The sequence below is a fragment of the Octopus bimaculoides genome, chromosome 5, assembly GCF_046866305.1.
Source record: "Octopus bimaculoides isolate indiv1 chromosome 5, ASM4686630v1, whole genome shotgun sequence".
In the NCBI taxonomy this organism is placed as follows: Eukaryota; Metazoa; Mollusca; class Cephalopoda; order Octopoda; family Octopodidae; genus Octopus; species Octopus bimaculoides.
The window spans coordinates 73,480,683-73,499,220 of NC_142932.1; the positions used below are offsets into that span (position 1 = coordinate 73,480,683).

Here is an 18,538-nt window from a genome sequence, read left to right on the forward strand (position 1 = left end):
GCCCTGCAACACTGATGGAAGAAGTGTGGGACTATGTTGAAAAATAAACCTCATTTGGTCACATTCTTTTCAGCTGGCCCACATATATTTATTTATATAGATACATACATATATACACATACATACATATATATATATATATATAAATTCATTTAAATTCATATAAACAGTAGATTGCAATGTTTCACCAAAAGAAGAATAGTAATTGTCACTAAATGTGACTAGGGTGTTAAAAACCACCTAGAAATAAGAGCTTAAATGCTTTAATGCTGTAGTTAATGCACATGAATGGAAACACATACACTAATAGGAACCATAATTGTCTGAAAAATGTTGACTGAGAATTCTTAAGACTGTCGTCAGTTTTGACAATTTTGGTTGCCTTATCAGTTAAGCCTGCTTGGTTTTCGGCTTTGCCCAGACCTGTTTCTCTATTAATATTTATGTTTTTGTCATCCAAATTAATGGATGATTTAGTGATTCACTAATGTGTATACACAAAATTAATATAAACAGCAGGTTGCAATGTTTCACCAAAAAGGAGAATTATAATTGTCACTAAATGTGACTAGGGTGTTAAAAAAACATCTATATTGTTAGAAATAAGAGCTAAGATGCTCTAATGTTGTAGTTAATGCACATGAATGAAAACATATACACTAACAGGGACCATAGTTGTCTGAAAAATGCTGACCGAGAATTCTTTAGACTGATGTCAGTTTCAGCAATTTTCGTTGCCTCATCAGCTAACTACAGCAATAGAGCATTTTAGGTCTAATATAAGAATATTAGGTTGTGAGTTCAATTCCTAGTAACACATTGTGTCCTTGACTAAGGCATTTTATTTCACATTGCTCCTGTCCACTCAGCTGGCAAAAATGAGTAGTATCTGTATTTCAAAGGACCAGCCTTGTCACCTTTTCTGTGTCACGCTGAACCTTCTTGAAAACTATATTAAGGGCACACGTATCTATACATATATATTGTATATATATATATATATATATATATATATATCACTGTTAATTGTTTTAGTTTGTATATCTTCATTTGTCTTGCTCATTTTTACATTCTGGCATTTGCTGAAATTTTTCTTGAGAATACACTCTTCATGGTAAGGTGATTTTACATCTGTTTTTAGCATATTAGGAATCCACTTTCCAAATGCAATGCTTCCCTTCTCTATTTGATAGTATGTCTCTGCATTAAGACTACCATCTCTTGACAGTGTGCTTCCAAGGTAAACAAAGGTGTCAATGACTTCTAACCTTGTTCTATTCACAAAAATATTTGGTTCAGAATATGTTTGTCATGACACAGGTGTAAACATTACTTTGGTTTTCCCGAGCCTAATTGTGAGTCCAAAATGTACACATGCAGTGGAAAATCTGTCCATTAAATGTTGCATGTCCCCTTCTGAGTGTGCCAACAAATCAGTATCATCAGCATAAAGTAATTCTCTAACAAATATTTTGAAAATCTTTACTTTGCAGTTAATGTTTGGCTTTAGAAGCTTTTCATGAGTGGACCTCTTTGTTGCTAAAAGCTCATTTATCACTGTATTATTGGAATAAAAACAGTGTTGGTGCTGTCTTCTATTAAAACCTAACATCTCTGATCCTGAAAAGATTGCCATGAACCTTCAAAATGAACATTGCTGCATCTCTCCTGAAATAACTGCAAAACTTGTAGTTGTTTTAACTGCTCTACATCAATTCTCATATATATATATCATACATACATAATGTTCAGGGGCAATAAACACTGAAAATGTGCAGAAAACAGCTTCTGTCACATGCCAGGGGGAAAAACTAGAAGTAGTTGATAGCTTCCACTACCTAGGTGACCAAGTCAGTAGCGGGGTGGATGCTCTGAGAGTGTAGCTACTAGAATAAGAATAGCCTGGGCAAAGTTTAGAGAGCTCCTACCTCTGCTAGTGACAAAGGGCCTCTCGCTCAGAGTAAAAGGTAGACTGAATGATGCATGTGTGCAAACAGCCATGCTAAATGACAGTGAAACATGGGCTGTGACTGCTGAGGATATGCGTAAGCTTACAAGAAATGAAGCTAGTATGCTCCGCTGGATGTGTAATGTCAGTGTGCATACACGACAGAGTGTAAGCACCCTGAGAGAAAAGTTGGATTTAAGAAGCATCAGATGTGATGTGCAAGAGAGACGACTGTGCTGGTATAGTCATGTGTTGCAAATGGATGAGGACAACTGTGTCACACCTTAGCAGTAGAGGGAACTTGTGGAAGAGGTAGACCCAGGAAAATCTGGGATGAGGTGGTGAAGCACAACCTTTGAATGTTGGGCCTCACGGAAGTGATGACGAGTGACGGAGACCTTTGGAGATATGCTGTGCTTAAGAAGACCCGGTAAGCCAAATGTGACCATAACCATGGCCTATGCCAGTGCAGCATAACCAGCTCATTTAAGAGTACCCTTCAATCATTGGGCAATAAACTGTGCTTGCGAAAACCTGTTGAGTCAAGTGAAATCATTGCCGTGGTCGATGCCAGTACTGCCTGACTGGCACCCGTGCTGGTGGCATGTAAAAAGCACAATTTGAGCATGGTCGATACCAGAGCTGCCTGAATTGTCCCATGCCGGTGGCATGTAAAAAGAACCATTTGAGCATGGTTGAAGCCAGTGCCGCTGGACTGGCTCCTGTGTTGTTGGCACATAAAAAGTACCATTCGAGTGTGGTCGAATGTGACTGCCTGACTGGCTCCTATGCTGGTGGCACATAAAAAGCACCATTCAAGTGTTGTCAATGCTCAGTACTACCTAACTGGCTCTCGTGCCGGTGGTGCATAAAATGCACCCACCATACTCTCAGAGTGTTTGGTGTTAGGAAGGGCATCCAGCTGTAGAAAACTTGCCAGATCAGATTGGAGCCCAGTACAGCCTTCTGGCTTGGCAGTTCTCAGTCAAACTGTCCAACCCATGCCAGCATGGAAAGCAGATGTTAAATGACGATGATGATGATGATACATACATACATACATTCATATATGTATATTAAATAAATACTACACAGAAAGCAACTGTACATATAAATAGATAGAGCAGAGAAGTTGGTTTTTATTGATTAAACTTGGAGAGGCTACCAGGATTAAAGATTGATTAAATGGTTCCTACTGGTTGTGTGACATAATTGGATTTTGTGTGGGAGGTAGTCATATTATAGATAGGTTCTTTTTAAGGGTTAAAACAAATATTGAAGGGAAGACTATATGAAGCTTACATGAAATGTCTGATAGTGTATAGCAGAGAAATATGGGTTATGAATGTAGAAGATGTACAGCAGAAAGAAAGGAATGAAAAGGCAGAAAAGGCGGCGAGCTGGCAGAAACATTACCCCGAAATGCTTAGCAGTATTTCGTCTGCCGGTACATTCTGAGTTCAAATTCTGCCGAGGTCGACTTTGCCTATCATCCTTCCGGGGTCAATAAATTAAGTACCAGTTACGCATCGGGTGTCGATGTAATCGACTTAATCCCTTTGTCTGTTCTTGTTTGTCCCCTCTATGTTAAGCCCCTTGTTGGCAATAAAGAAATAAGAAAGAAAGGAATGACTCCTGTACTGTGCATTGTTAATTTACATGAAAGATTAAATACTACTGATTTGAAGTGATTAATAAGATGTAATTAATGGATGTTGATGACTACAAGAATGAGAAAATACATCTAGGGATGTCTGGTTTAACACTGCTATGAGGTATCCTGTGTGCCTTTAACAAGCCAGTCTGTTGTATTTGGGTTAGGCTTCCAGTTTGCACATTCCTTCTGCTCTCCCTTCCAAGAGTATTGGAGATTCCAGAAATGGTCATGGGCACTACCTACTCCCTGGACTAAAAGATAAAAAATATATATTGGATGTTGATAGAGGAAAATTTGGGTTGTAGGGAAATGTCTATGGGTAGCAGTTAATATTGTGTTATAAAAAGGTGGTTAGCTGGCAGAATCATTAGCACACTGGGCAAAATGCTTAGCAACATTTCATCTGTCTTCATGTTCTGAGTTCAAATTCTGCTGAGGTCAACTTTGCTTTTCATCCTTTCGGAGTCAATAAAGTAAGTACCAGTTGAACACTGGGGTCAATGTAATCAATTTAACCCTTCCCCCGAAATTGCTAGCCTTCTGCCAAAATTTGAAAATGATATTGGGTTATAAGGTTGACATTTGTGCTATAGTGTAAATATTTGAGATACAGGGTGAGCATTTGGGTTAAAAAGGGTACTTTGAGTTTGAGGGAGAACATCTGGGTTATCTGGAGAACATTTGGGCTATGGGATCAATAGTTAAGCAAAAATGGCTAATATCTAAGTTATAGGGTTCATACATTAATTATAAGACAGCATTTAGGGTATAAGATTGAGAAATATAACGAAGATACCACATTACAGATCTATATTACTGCATGGAAAAAAAAAAAAAACTAAACTGGCATTGTTAATGAAGATGAAGTTGTTTTGCTGTTGTTGTTGATGATGAGGATGAGCAGGGTGAGGAGTGGAGGTTGATGTAGTTAGGTGTCAAAATCTCACTCACCCTTGGAAAATGTTCTCCACACTAAGTTGTCTCTCCACATGAAGACGTCATTGTCAACACAATATGCTGTTGCGTAATTATTAACAGACAAGGCTATCTTTAGAAATCACCTCTCACAAGGCGATGTTGGGGAAGAGTCACCTATGTGGTTCCTTGATTTGCCAGGATTAGCAGCTAAATCTCTCTAAACACAATGTTTTATCATCTTAAAAAAGGGACATGCTGGCTTATGTGGTCCTGGATCTCTGTGCATAAGAAAACAACAAGATGGTCATGGCTGGATTGCTTTTGATCATAGGCCAACTGGATTACAGTTGACCTGTGGAGGGTGTATGTGTCAAATGATGATATCACCATCAACAACATCCTACACAACTATTACTACTACAGCACCACCATCACTGCCGCCACCACCACCACTAACACCGCCACCACAACAACAGCTGCTGCTGCTGCTAATACTACTACTACTACTACTACTACTACCACCACTACCACCACCACTACCACCACTACCACCACTACCACCACCACTACTACTACTACTACTACTACTACTACTACTACTACTACTACTACATCTTCACTGGTTAGTTTACATTTTTGATTAGAAGTACAGTACTCAGGTGGGTTAGAACTCAAATAAAGTTGTCATCAATGTTATGTCACACAACCACAGAACCACCATAAAACTGTTCTGCATTGATTAGATATTGTGGAGGCGCAATGGCCCAGTGGTTAGGGCAGCGGACTCGCAGTCATAGGATCGCGGTTTCGATTCCCAGACCGGGTGTTTATTGAGCTAAAACACGTAAAGCTCCACGAGGCTCCGGCAGGGGATGGTGGCGAACCCTGCTGCATTCTTTCACCACAACTTTCTCTCACTCTTACTTCCTGTTTCTGTTGTACCTGTATTTCAAAGGGTCAGCTTTGTCACACTGTGTCACGCTGAATATCCCCGAGAACTATGTTAAGGGTACACGTGTCTGTGGAGTGCTCAGCCACTTGCACGTTAATTTCACGAGCAGGCTGTTCCGTTGATCAGATCAACTGGAACCCTCGACGTCTTAAGCGACGGAGTGCCAACTGATTAGATATCAATATTTATTGACAATTGTAACAACAATAATGGCAATAACGGTCATAGAATCAGTATATGTTCCACCCCCATCACCTCTGTCACATGTATCAGCCACAAGAACTGCATCAGCAGCAGCACTGTATGCTCCGCCTGGTACATATATTGACAACAACAAGAGCAGCAGCAGCAACAAGAGCAGCAGCAGCAACAACAGCAGTAGTAGGTACAACAGAAGCAGCAACAGTAGTTATTTGTCATTCTCATTATAAACACCCAATCTTCATACTTCACTGCCAGAGAAACACCACCACCATCACAACTATCACCACCACTGCCAAGTCCAGATATGATGAAACTTTGTGCTGTAGTGATGTTCATCACTTTCCTGCTCCACCGGGAAGGTAAGTCATAAACTAGCTGTCATCTTGATTACATCCACCCACAATCACATGCACACACAAACACAAATATACACACATAGTTATATTTAGAAGGTATCCAACAATTGTAGAAATATTTCAAAACCATAATATAGGCACATATGGATATATCATCATCATCATCATTGTCATTGTTTTCACGTTTGTCTTTCGATGGTCAGACAGAATTTTGTCAATCAGACAAAGAAACAATAACACACACACACACACACATCTATCTATCTATCTATCTATCTATAGATAGATAGATATACAGATAACAAGCTTCTTTCAGTTTCTCTCTACCAAATCGACTTACAAGGTTTGGTGAGCCTAAGGCTATAGCAGAAGACATCTGCCCAAAGGGTCACATAGTGGAATTGTACCCAGAACCATGTGGTTGGAAGGCAAACTTCTAACCACACAGCCACACCTGTGTTTATACACTCAGACACACACACACACACAAACACACACACACGTATGTATGTGTGTGTGTATCATCATCATGATCATCATCATTTAACGTCCGCTTTCCATGCTGGCATGGGTTGGACGGTTTGATTGAAAACTAGTAAGCCAGGGAGCTGCACCAGGTTCCAATCTGATTTGACAAGGTCTCTATGGCTGGATGCCCTTCCTAACATCAACAACTCCAAGAGTGTAGTGGGTGTTCCTCATGCCATTCAGTAACAGCTGTGTGAATTGGTGCATTATCACTCTGAAAGGTTGCGTTTCTCTCCAGAAACAGTTTCGCAACCATAGAATGAATTTGATCAGATAAAATGCTTAAATAGTTTTGACTATCAATTCTGCCAAGATTTAGACCCTCCCCCCCCGCCAGATCATCACAGATCCTCCTCTATGTTTAACAGTTGGAAGAAGGCAGTCTGGGTCAAATGCTTCTTTTAGCTGTCTCCACATGTACACCCAACCGGTGGTCAGAAATAAGGTAAAGGGCGACTCGTCTGAGAAAATAACATTCTTCCACTGCTCTAGAAACCAATTTTGTAGGTTTTTACTTTACTCTAAATGCTTTGCAACGTTTGTTTTTGAAAGTAGTGGTTTTCTGATTGCAGCCCTCCCATGAAATCCGGTTTTATGCAGCTCCTGGTGAACAGTTTTTGTGGAAACTGGGTTCTCGAGGTGGTCATTAAGCTCTGCAGTAATTTTGGGAACTGTACATTTGTGATCCTTTCTAACAATTCGCGTAAGAGTCCAATGGTCCTTATCTGAAAGTTTTGGTTTTCTTCTTGAGTTTTGTTTTGATGAGGAGGTTTTTTCCTCTTTATCAAAGACTGTCATTACTTTCGAGACAGTACTTCTTAATACACCAAACATTTCGGCTGTTTTCGTTACACTAGCATCTGCCATATGAGCACCAACAATTTGACCTCTTTGAAAGTCCGATAAATCTGTCATTTTAATGAATTTTAATTACCTTTTTGTAATGATATCTGAAAAGAAACAGCAATTTTAGCAAAACATATTAAGCAACACCAATAATAGATTAAAAAAACATTAAAATAAACATGCTTTTCACAGTTTTATAGATATTTTAAAATTATGATGCTATGATGATAGGTGTTTCCATTATTTTGTCCAACCCCTGTATACACAAGAGTGTATGCAAAACTGTTCTACTTTTGTTTTTCATTCCCATTTCTACAACAATAAAGATACAGCTAACCATTTTATCTGCGGAGTGTATATTTGTAAATATGATTTTATGTATGTTCCAAACACACACATGTATATGTGTGTGTGTGTATATGTATGTATTTGGATGCCTGGGTGCAAGCACACACACACACACATGCAGAGCAATATACTATATTTTTTTATTCTTTCACTCGTTTCAGTCATTTGATTTTCACCATGCTGGAGCACCATCTTAAAGGATTTTTAGTCATAGAAATTGACCTCATGACTTATTCTTTGTAAACCTGGTATTTATTCTATTGGTTTTTTTTTTTTGCTGAACCACTAAGTTACGGGGACGTAAATACACTGACATAGGTTGTCAAACGATGGTGGCAGGGACAAACACAGACAGAAACACACAAATATATACATACAGTGGCAGACTGGCCAGGTTGCCAGCTTGGCTGATAGCAAGTTGGCCCCTACACCATTAGAATCCATACATGGGGGCCCATGTTAGTATCTAAGGGGCCCATCTCCTCAAGTTTGAGAATTTTTTATATATATATATATATTTATGCCGTATTTACATTTAGTGGCTCTCTCATTTATGTGCGTGTGTGCAAGTATGCACTAATTTTCCTTATATCTTTATTTATGTATTTATTTATTGAATTGCATTTTGGGAAAAGATTTGAAAAATATGAATTATCCATGTGACATGTGAGTGTGTATACATATATGTGTATGTATATGTATATATGTGTGTGTGTATATATATGTATATGTATGTGTATATATGTGTGTATATATATATATATAATGTTTGTGTATGTGTATGTATATATGTGTGTGTATATGTATGTGTATGTGTATGTGTGTGCATGTATGTATATATATCATCATCATCATCATCATTTAACGTCTGCTTTTCATGCTAGCATGGGTTGGACGATTTGACTGATGACTGGCGAACCAGATGGCTACGCCAGGCTCCAGTCTCATTTGGCAGAGTTTCTACAGCTGGATGCCCTTCCTAACACCAACCACTCCGAGAGTGTAGTGGGTGCTTACATATATATATATATATATATGTATATTTGTGTTTATGTATATAATATCGAGTGGAAATAGGGAGTGCTGCAGTTCCACAGTGCCTATACATGAGCTGCCACTGGATGGAAGTGTCCTCAAACTGAAGACCTGGTCCAAATGTTTATAACAGAGTGGACTCTGCTAAAGACACTCACTGTCTCACATGGTAGTGTTTAACTGGACAATGCATTAAGCCTGCAATCCAAAGATTAAGTCATTATTCAAGTCAATTATGTGAGGATTAAGTAAATCATCCTAGGGTTAAATCACCTGTCTTTCCCACCACCATCTTAATAAATTTAGATACAGTCATTGTTTTTCAAGTTTATTTGATAAAACAGCAACAAAAAGGACAATTTTAATGACCTCTTTATTTGTTGAACAAATGTCCTTTCCTCTCCGGTTATACAAACAATATGGTGGAAATAAAATCCATTGTCAAATGTGATAATGCTTTGTTGGTCAACCAAAGAAGAAAATCAAAGACAATGTTAAAAACCAAACCAAACAATACATTGTTTCTCACTCATCTAATCCAAACCTCTGTATCATCTCACTTATTCTCACCCCGCCCCAAATGTCCCTCTAGGATATGTCCCAATACAGTCACCAACTCTCTCACTATCATTTTCTTTGTCTTACTCTCTGACTCATCTGCTCTCTTTATCTTACTAATTCACTTCCCTTTCCTTTCCAACTGGGGTATCATGTATCTACTCTAAAGCAAGATACTTATCTCTGTCCCTCTATACCTGAAATCTCTCAACTGGCACAAAGCCAACCACCCTCAATACTAATCCTCACTCCTAGTCAAAGGGTCCAACCTAAGCCAACATGGAAGAACGGATGTTAAATGATGATGATGATGATGAAACATATGCTTGATAGGTAATCTGTCAATCTATAAGTACTTCCTATCCTATTCATATCCTTCTTCAGTACTTTCTATATAAATGACTATAATAATTTAATTGTCTATCTTCTATACTTAGAAGACACTCAATGTCATAAGAGTGAGCTTCCTTATCACCATATTGGGTTCCTTTATTGTATACTTAGAAGCTGCAGACGTGATTGTATTGCTAAGAAGTTAGCTTCCCAACTACATGGTTTTGGTCTCATGGTGTGGCACTTTGGGCAAGTGGATTTTACTATAGATTTGGACCAACGAAAGCCTTGTGATATAGATATATATATATATATATATATATATATGTGTGTGTGTGTGTGTGTTTGTATATATATGTATATACATATGCATATGTATATATGTAATATACATACACGCACACACACACCCACATACAGGGTGTATCAGTTTTTTGAGATCATTTGTATGAATTTAGAAAATATGTAGCTCTTCAAAGAAAAGTTATATTTGAAAGGAAATTGGCACAGATAATCTTGATAATCTTTTAATGGCTGGTTCAATACAAGGTTGGAAGTGTTGACATACCTGAATCAGGTGACCTTTATCAATTTTGGATATAGTGCTGGTAATAGTGGGTTTTAGAGATGTTATGGGGGGGGGGAAGTGTGGACTGATCTCTCTCTTGATTACACCCCATATGTACTAATTCAGTGGATTGAGGTCTGGTGAGCTAGGAGGTCATGTGTCTGGGAGAACATGATCATGGAGACTGGCATGCATCCATGCTTGATTTGTTGTAGCCTTATGGGCAGAAACTAGTTGGAAGACATATGGTCTTCCATTGCATACTCTGTCTATCCAAGGCTTCACAACTTTCTCCATACCTCTGTGTAGACAGCAGAATTAACTCTTAAACCTTGTGCAAAAAGTGTGGTGATTTGAAATTTCCATTGTTGCTGATGACTCCCAGACCATCACAGTTGTTGGGAACTTAGTATACATGACTGTTGAAACCTCATTTCGGTCTCTGCATAACCATCTGTCATTCCTTCAGTTTACTTTTTGGTCCTGACTGAAATATTTTTCCATCAGAAAAAAACCAAAATATTCCAACCTCTTGGAATTTTAATGTGTTTAGTAAGTGCTTTGCACAGATTGAATGATTCTCTCTTGTCTCATCCAGTATATACTGACACCCTCCATATCACATATATCTTGTACAGGATGTCCTCATGCACAACTCTTCTGATGGAGCATTTTGAAACCTTGAGCTCTGATTGACTCTCTGGAGTTTTTTTATCAATCATTTCTTGGACTTTTTGCACAAAGTTATGTGTTCTGATCATATTAGGATCTTGTGCATATGTTTTGCATTTAGCTGTTGATGTTGGATCCCTATCAGCAGCTTCTAGTTCTTTTCAGTTTTTGATAACAAAGGATCGGGCAACTTTGAGGACTCTTTGTATCACTATGTTGCACTTTTAAGGTGACGATTACAGCATGCCTTTCCATATGCTGAGTTAACCTGATGTCTGACATTATTTATCTGAAAAGTAATTTAAAAAAATTAAGTTAGAAGAAAGAGCTCTTGAAAGAGCTGTCCTCAAAAAATGGATGTACACTGTGCATAAAAAACCCAGCACATGGTGCAAAAATATTTATAAACAAAACATTCAAACAGTAAGGTTTGAAATGAGATGTCACTACTGTTAATATCATCTGTGGATAAAATTTAAAATTGATGGTACCAGCAGTAGCGTCTGATATCTTGGTGCTTTACGGTGGTTTAATTAAGACTTTAGCTCTTATTTCTAGCAGGTTGATGCTTTTCTGCATTCTTACACTTCGTGCTAATTTGTATATTATAGCTAAATAATACTATTTGCTTGTGAACCACTTATGTTACTACTGTGATTTGTATATATATACATACAGGGTTACCCGAAAGTAGGTTTACAGTTACCACATAGCCAATTTAAATTTCTTTTAAAACGTTTTATCATATTTAAATTTCTATCTTTCAAACTGAAAAGGGAGCTAGACAAAATTAACTAAATTAGCGTAGAATAATGGTTTCATATTATTTTATAATTAAGATCTAAACTGTTAATATATGAATGCGAAAGAGATAGTTGAATAACTGTAAACCTATTTTTGGGCCACCCTGTATATATAAACTAGCAGTATAACCCGACGTTGTCCGGGTGTGACTTATTACGCCATCTACGATAAGTCTTGCTAGGTGAAAATCAACTAAAAAAGAAAGCCTTACAATGAAAAAACCCTTATGATGTAAATATGTTCATAATTCAAAAGACGAAATTAATAGGGAAAGTCTGAAGGCTGAAATTAATTTTTCTAATTCTTCCTTTTCTTGATGTACTTCAAACAACACTAAAAGAAACAAAATCTTCAAAACAATTTGGTTCTTGCTGCTGCTAGGATTCCTTTAAAATTAGAGATTTATGGTTTCCACATTGGTCACCCTACATCAAGGTTCTTTCTTTCATTTTTTAAAATTGAAATAAGTTTATCAGTGGATCAAGGTATGAATACATTTGATCTCTGAGAGTCATTTTTGAGAGGCAAGAGAAATGTATTTGAAGGGCATCCATTGATAGAAACTATGCTTGAACCAAGACATTGGAGCAGGAAGTGTTCCTCTGGTCCATTGGATCCTATCTCACCATCCAACTCATGTCAGCATGGAAACAGATTTAATATGATGATAGTGATGATGTTTAATTCAAACAAATCATCATCATCAGCATTGTCATCATTATCGATCTCCTTATCATTGTTTTCACCATCATCATCATGTCACCATCATCATCAGTATTGTTGTGGTTACCTTTTTCCTCCTCTTTATCATTGTCATCTTCATTGTCATTGTCATCATCTACTTTAATATATTGAAAGACTGATTCCTTCTTTCTCTTCATCTCTTTATCTTAATTTTCTTTCTTTTTTTTTCTGCTGTATTTTCAGGAATGGCAGAAATAAAACCCATTTCAATCTCTAGAAATGATTCTCTGGGGGTGATCTACTGGCACTTTCAAATCTTGGAAACCTTAAATTCTGCAACACAGGTATGAAGATATCTTAGTATCTATATCATAACAACATAAATATGAAGAACTCCAACATATAGTTCTATCTACATTGTTTTAATCTTTGAAATGGCCTTCAAGACAAATATGTCGAAGATGTCATGTATATTTGGAATTGCGTCACATACGAAGAATATTGGTTAGCAGCAGTTAAGACATATTAAAATATATAAACAGACAAGCAGTAATTAGTAGCTCCATGACATCAGTTTAAATAGTGTGTGACAGAAAAAGCTCCCATAGTTTACAGTAAAGTTATATAGGTAATAATAGTGTCTTCATGTAGCTCATGTTTTATAGTTATTTTTTTTCAGTTACCATAATGGTTAACCCTTTAGCATTCAGTTTATTCCCGTGTCAAATCTAATGCTTATTGATTTACAATCTTTTGAATTAAAGCAGTATTGTGTAGCTTTGCTTTTGAGCAAGTATGATGAGCAAGTGGTTCTATGGTGAATACAATGATCCGACTTCAAGTCTTGGTAGAACCTATTTTATTTTGTGAAGGCACATGGTTTGTGGCTTGAGTGTCAGGCTCACAGTCATGAGGTAGTAAGTTCAATTCTGGGACTGGACAGTGTGTTGTGTTCTTGAGTAAGACGCCTTATATCACATTGCTCCAGTTCACTCAGCTGTAGAAATGAGTTGTGATGTCACAGGTACCAAGCTGTATCAGCCTTTGCTTTTCCTTGGATAACATCAGTGGCGTCCAATCCCAGTGGCATCCAATCATTCATGACTGATGGGGGGTCTTTTGCCCTTGATTATGTAGCTTCGTGATTTTGCTGAAGTGATTGTATATTTTTAGAATGACATTGTAGGGTAGGTATGAGAGGCTGAATCTGGCCAGTTTGAACATAGAACAGAGCAGAACATTTGGGCCTGAGGAGGGTGGTTTAAATGATAGTGCACACTATGTATTTGCACTTGATCACTCCAGTTTTCTTTCAGGTATAAACATGCTCACTCTGCTAGCAATGTGCACCAAAGGAGAACAGAGATCAATGATCTGATTTCTCTGGTCAGAAGGTGTGTTAGGGGCTGATATTCATTGCAGACTTTCAGTACAATATGGGGTCAGCACTCTGCCACTTAGAGGTGTGTATGAGTGGATTGAGAAGTTTAAAAGACAAACATGAAGCACAAAGCGAGAGCAAGACATCCATCAAACTCCACCACTGATGTAAGAATCAACAAACCTGAGAGGTGGTTCTGGTGAACAAACGAGTAACCATCAATGAAGTGGTATGTTATTTGCATATTAGTCACAGTTCTGCATACAAAATCATCCATGACAAGCTTTGCTTCTGTAAAGTCTGTGTGAGGTGGGTGCCATGAGAGATTACTGAATCGCACAGTCATGTGGAGATCTGTCAATGCTTACTCAGCTGCTGCAATGATGAAGGTAAAGCTTTTTTGGAGAGAATAGTCGCAGATGAGCCTGGGGTCCATCACTTTGAACCAGAATCCTAAAGGCAATGTATGGAGTGGAAACACCTGAAATTGCCAGCGAAGAAATTCCACAGAAAAATTGATGCCAACTGTTTTTTGAGATGCAAAAGGGCCTATACTGGAGCTTTACCTGGAAAGGGGGTCTAGAGTCACTTGTGTAGGCTACAGTGAAATGTTGGTCAGCAAACTGAAATTAGCAATTCACACTAAACACAGAGGTCTATTGTCAAAGCAAGTGTCATTGTTGCATGACAGTGCATGCCCACAAGGTCGTCAATTTGCTATGGATGAAGAAGTGCAGCAAGTACTGCATAAATGGCCACGCAATCAGCCCCAAACCTTCTTCTCTGATGGAATAAGCAAGCTTGTGGAGGACTGGAAAAAGTGCATTGAAAAACAAGGAGACTATGTTGAAAAATAATGTAATTGTTCAACCGCCTGCTTTTCTTTTAATAAATCACAGAAAGAAGAGTGCATATAATTTTTGACTTACTTTGACTTACATATATGCATGTATGTATGTGTGTTTTATGTTTGTTGATGAATTCTTTAGTATGAATTCATGTAATCTTTTAAGGGAAATTTATAATCCAGCAAGATCTCATATTCTGCTGTTTTTACAGATTTGTCAGGAATATGGAATGACACTGTTTAGTATAAAGCGCCACAAAGCCAGTTTCATGGAACTTTTACTGGGTATGTAGCAAATATTTTATTCACAATTCTTCTTCAGTCATTGTTGTCATCATTGCCACCATCACTGTGGCTGTTGTCATTCTTTGGGCACAGGTCAGTCCTGATCAAGCAAACCTATGATCAAAGATTTTTCCTGTGTATCACAGAATATCCAGGATTACATTCATCAGTTTTACCTTCCTTAATTTTTAAGACAGTATAGTATGTTTTGAGGGAGATTTGGCTGCTATTTTCAGAAGAATGACTTACCATTTAGAGACTTGGCATTATGAAGGGCATCCAGTTGTAGAAACCATGCTAGAACAGACATTATACTTTGATATAGCTCCACAACTCATTGGATCCTATCAAACCATTTACCTCATGATAGCATGGAAAACACACACATATATATATATATATGCAACAGAGGCAGTATTAATACAGAGAAGTAATATTTATCCCCACTTAAACATGGATGTTCTATTAGAACAAACTATACTGCAGCAGTTATCCTGAGAGAAAATCTCATATTGGCTATTTGGTGCCAACTGCATTCTTCTTTATATTGCTAGCAGGGAATATGCAAAATTAGTTTATTATTAAGAAACAGGAAAAAAGAGAGTTAAAAAAGGAAAAAAAAGTGTGTGTGTGTTTGGGGGAAGCAACAGAAAATGGAGGGGGTGGGGTGATGGGCCACATGCCCAAGAACACATGGCGGGCTCATCCATGCCCTGCAGCAATGACTGTGATGGCATTGCAATAGAGAGAGGCCAGTGACACTCATTGCAGCAGCCATTTTACCCTGCGGGGCTCATTTCTGCAATGGGCTGTTGTTATCCCTATTTTGTAGAGGAAATCAGTAGTACAGAGTCCTAGAGCACCTGATGTCTTGACAGTGACTGGCACAAACTGATGCCATGTCTGAAGAAGCATCACTGTTTTACTAAAGTCTAGAAATCTGGTAGAATCATCATTTAATGTCCACCTTTCATGCTGGCATGGGTTGGACAAGAGTTGATCAGGCAGGAACCAGCACCAGACTTCTGTGTCTGTTTTGGCAGGGTTTTTATGGCTGGATTCCCTTCCTAGCACCAACCATCCTGCAGAATGGACTGAGTGCTTTTTACATGATACAAGCACAGGCGAGGTCAATTTTGGCATGGTTTTTACAGTTGGATGCCCTTCTAAATGCCAACCATTTTACAGTGTGGACTGAAAAAAAGGGAAGCAGTTAAACTTTAACCATTGTTAAAATCTTTACTGTTTGACAGATATAACTTGATATATAAAGATATAAATATTTGTTTTCTCAATGATTTCTTGCAGACAAAGTTCGGAAATTTATAGAAGGCAGCAAAGGACAAATAATGTTGGAGGCTTTTGTTTGTCAACGACATTTGGAACATGAAAATGGTAAGTAACATATAACAATGGTTAATCTTTGTTTGTCAGATGCTGAGAATATGGAAATAGTGAAACTTAATATTAGTTAATCTTTGTCAAAGACAAACAAATATGAGAATATTTGGAATATGGAAGTGGCACCAAACAACAAAAGTGACATACTACAATAGAATACTACCTGATGCCATAATGATATTAAAGGGATATTTTACAGTATCAGAAGAAAAATAATATCACCACCACCACCACCACCAATAACAACAATATCAACACCAGCATCACCAGCAGCAGCACTACTAGCTACAGCAGCAGCAGTACTACTAGCTACAGCAGCAGTAGCAGCACCACCACTACTACCGCCAGCATCAACACCTGCACCAGCAGCAGCAGCACCACCACTACTGCCACCAGCACCTGCACCACCACCGTTCCCACAACTGCTGCCATCACCACCACCACAACCACCATTGCTACTATCTCACCACTAGCATCCCTCACCACTGCCGCTGCCAACGTCACTACCAGCAACACTATCTTATTTGTAAATATCCCAGTGAAGTCAATACTTTTGTCCCTATCTTTACAGATTACTTTCATCGGACTGAAGAGATTGAAGTCTGCGCTGAAGCATTACAAAGTGTTAGAGGAAACCATTTCCAGTGTGCATTCTATTGCAGCATCACTAAAAATTGTGTACTTTACTGTTTATCTTCTCACGTGTGTTTTCTGTATTCTAAATGTACTGGAACCTGCCCCAAGATGGCATGTCTGAAGAAGCATCATTGTTTCGCTAAAGTCTAGAAAAATCCAAAATGAGATAAAACTGTTTCCTTCAAGATTCATTTGCATCTCAACAAGAAATAAAACCAATTGTCAAGTTTCATCTGTAGGAACCGATTTATCCAGATTAGCTGGTTATATCAACAGTAATATAAAAATTTGAGGACCCAATAAACCCAATACATATAATAAATTTTGCTCTGATGCTTTTATCAGTGTTTGTTGTCATTATAACTTTATATAAAGGTGGGGAGCTGGCAAAATCTGTAGAGCATCAGAAGAAAATGCTTCATGCTGTTTATTCTGGTTCCTAACATTCAGAGTTTGAATCCTGCTGAGGTCAACTTTGTCTTTCATCTCTCTTGGGTTGATAAAATAAATGTACCAACCAAGTACTGGGGTCAATAGTATCAACTAATCCCCCGCCCTCAAAATTGCTGGCATTGTGTCCAAATTAGAAACTGTAGGGATTGAAACCCAAGCATGAAATTACTAGTTCATTATGATGAATGAACCAAACCATGTTCACATGAACAACCTAAAACTCATCCAATCGGCTTGAAGCCATGCTGAAGACATCATCTTGAATGTTTTTGAGATTTGTGCCTTTTTCATTAGTTAAGCAGTTTGGTGCCAACATCATCCCAGGGCGCTGCTGACATTTCAAGCAGGACAGATCTCAGCTTGCACCAAGCAAATCAAGAAAAGTATCTTAACAAGTTTTGGTAGATTCATATCATTTTGTCTTTTCACTTTCTAGATAACAAATAGCTGTGCAAATACAGTTAAGTCAATCCCTACGTCCTAGTCTCATTACCAGTGAGGATTTGATGATAGACTATGGTTTATGTGTGCGAACTGCCATGTACATGGCAGTAAAACATAGGCCATGACTGCTGAGGACGTGTAGGCTTGAAAGAAATGAAGCTAGTATGCTCCACTGGATGTGTAACGTCAGTGTGCATACATGACAGAGTGTAAGCGTCCTGAGAGAAAAGTTGGTTGTAAGAAGCATCAAATGTGGTGTGCAAGAGAGACGACTGTGTTGGTATGGTCATGTGTTACATATGGATGAGGACAGCTGTATGAAGAAGTGTCACACCCTAACAGTGGAAGGAACCTGTAGAAGAGGTAGGCCCAGGAAGACTTGGGATGAGGTAGTGAAGCATGACCTTTGAACACTGGGCCTCACAGAGGCACTGACAAGAGACCGAGACCTTTGGAGATATGCTGTAATTGAGAAGACCCGGCGAGTAAAGTGAGATCACAGCCATAGTTGATTACACTGTTGTATAACTGGCCCATTTAAGAGTACCCTTGAAGCATTGGGTAATATGATTTGCTTCAGAATCCTGTTGAATCAAGTGAAATTGAAATCATAGTCATGGCCAGTGCTGCCTGACTGGCACCCGTGCTGGTGGCATGTAATAAGCACCATTTGAGCATGG

At 38.3% G+C, this 18,538-nt stretch overlaps 1 protein-coding gene across 4 annotated transcripts in view; it reads left to right on the top strand.

Annotated features, from left to right (window-relative positions):
* Nucleotides 1–17,300, top strand: part of LOC106870011 (uncharacterized) — a 28,913-nt gene extending 11,613 nt beyond the window's left edge. For 2 of the 4 annotated variants that reach the window (XM_014915972.3, XM_089352407.1), the window contains 4 exons: nt 12,655–12,755; nt 14,852–14,924; nt 16,233–16,319; nt 16,897–17,300. In XM_014915972.3, the coding sequence (XP_014771458.2) occupies nt 12,655–12,755; nt 14,852–14,924; nt 16,233–16,319; nt 16,897–17,111 (476 nt within the window). In that variant the 3' untranslated portion in view covers nt 17,112–17,300. Of the gene's footprint in view, nt 1–1,181; nt 6,039–7,918; nt 8,006–12,654; nt 12,756–14,851; nt 14,925–16,232; nt 16,320–16,896 lie in introns of those variants that run through there. The other 2 variants (XM_014915971.3, XM_089352408.1) reach the window with 2 other exon arrangements.
* Nucleotides 17,301–18,538: the final 1,238 nt, after the last annotated feature.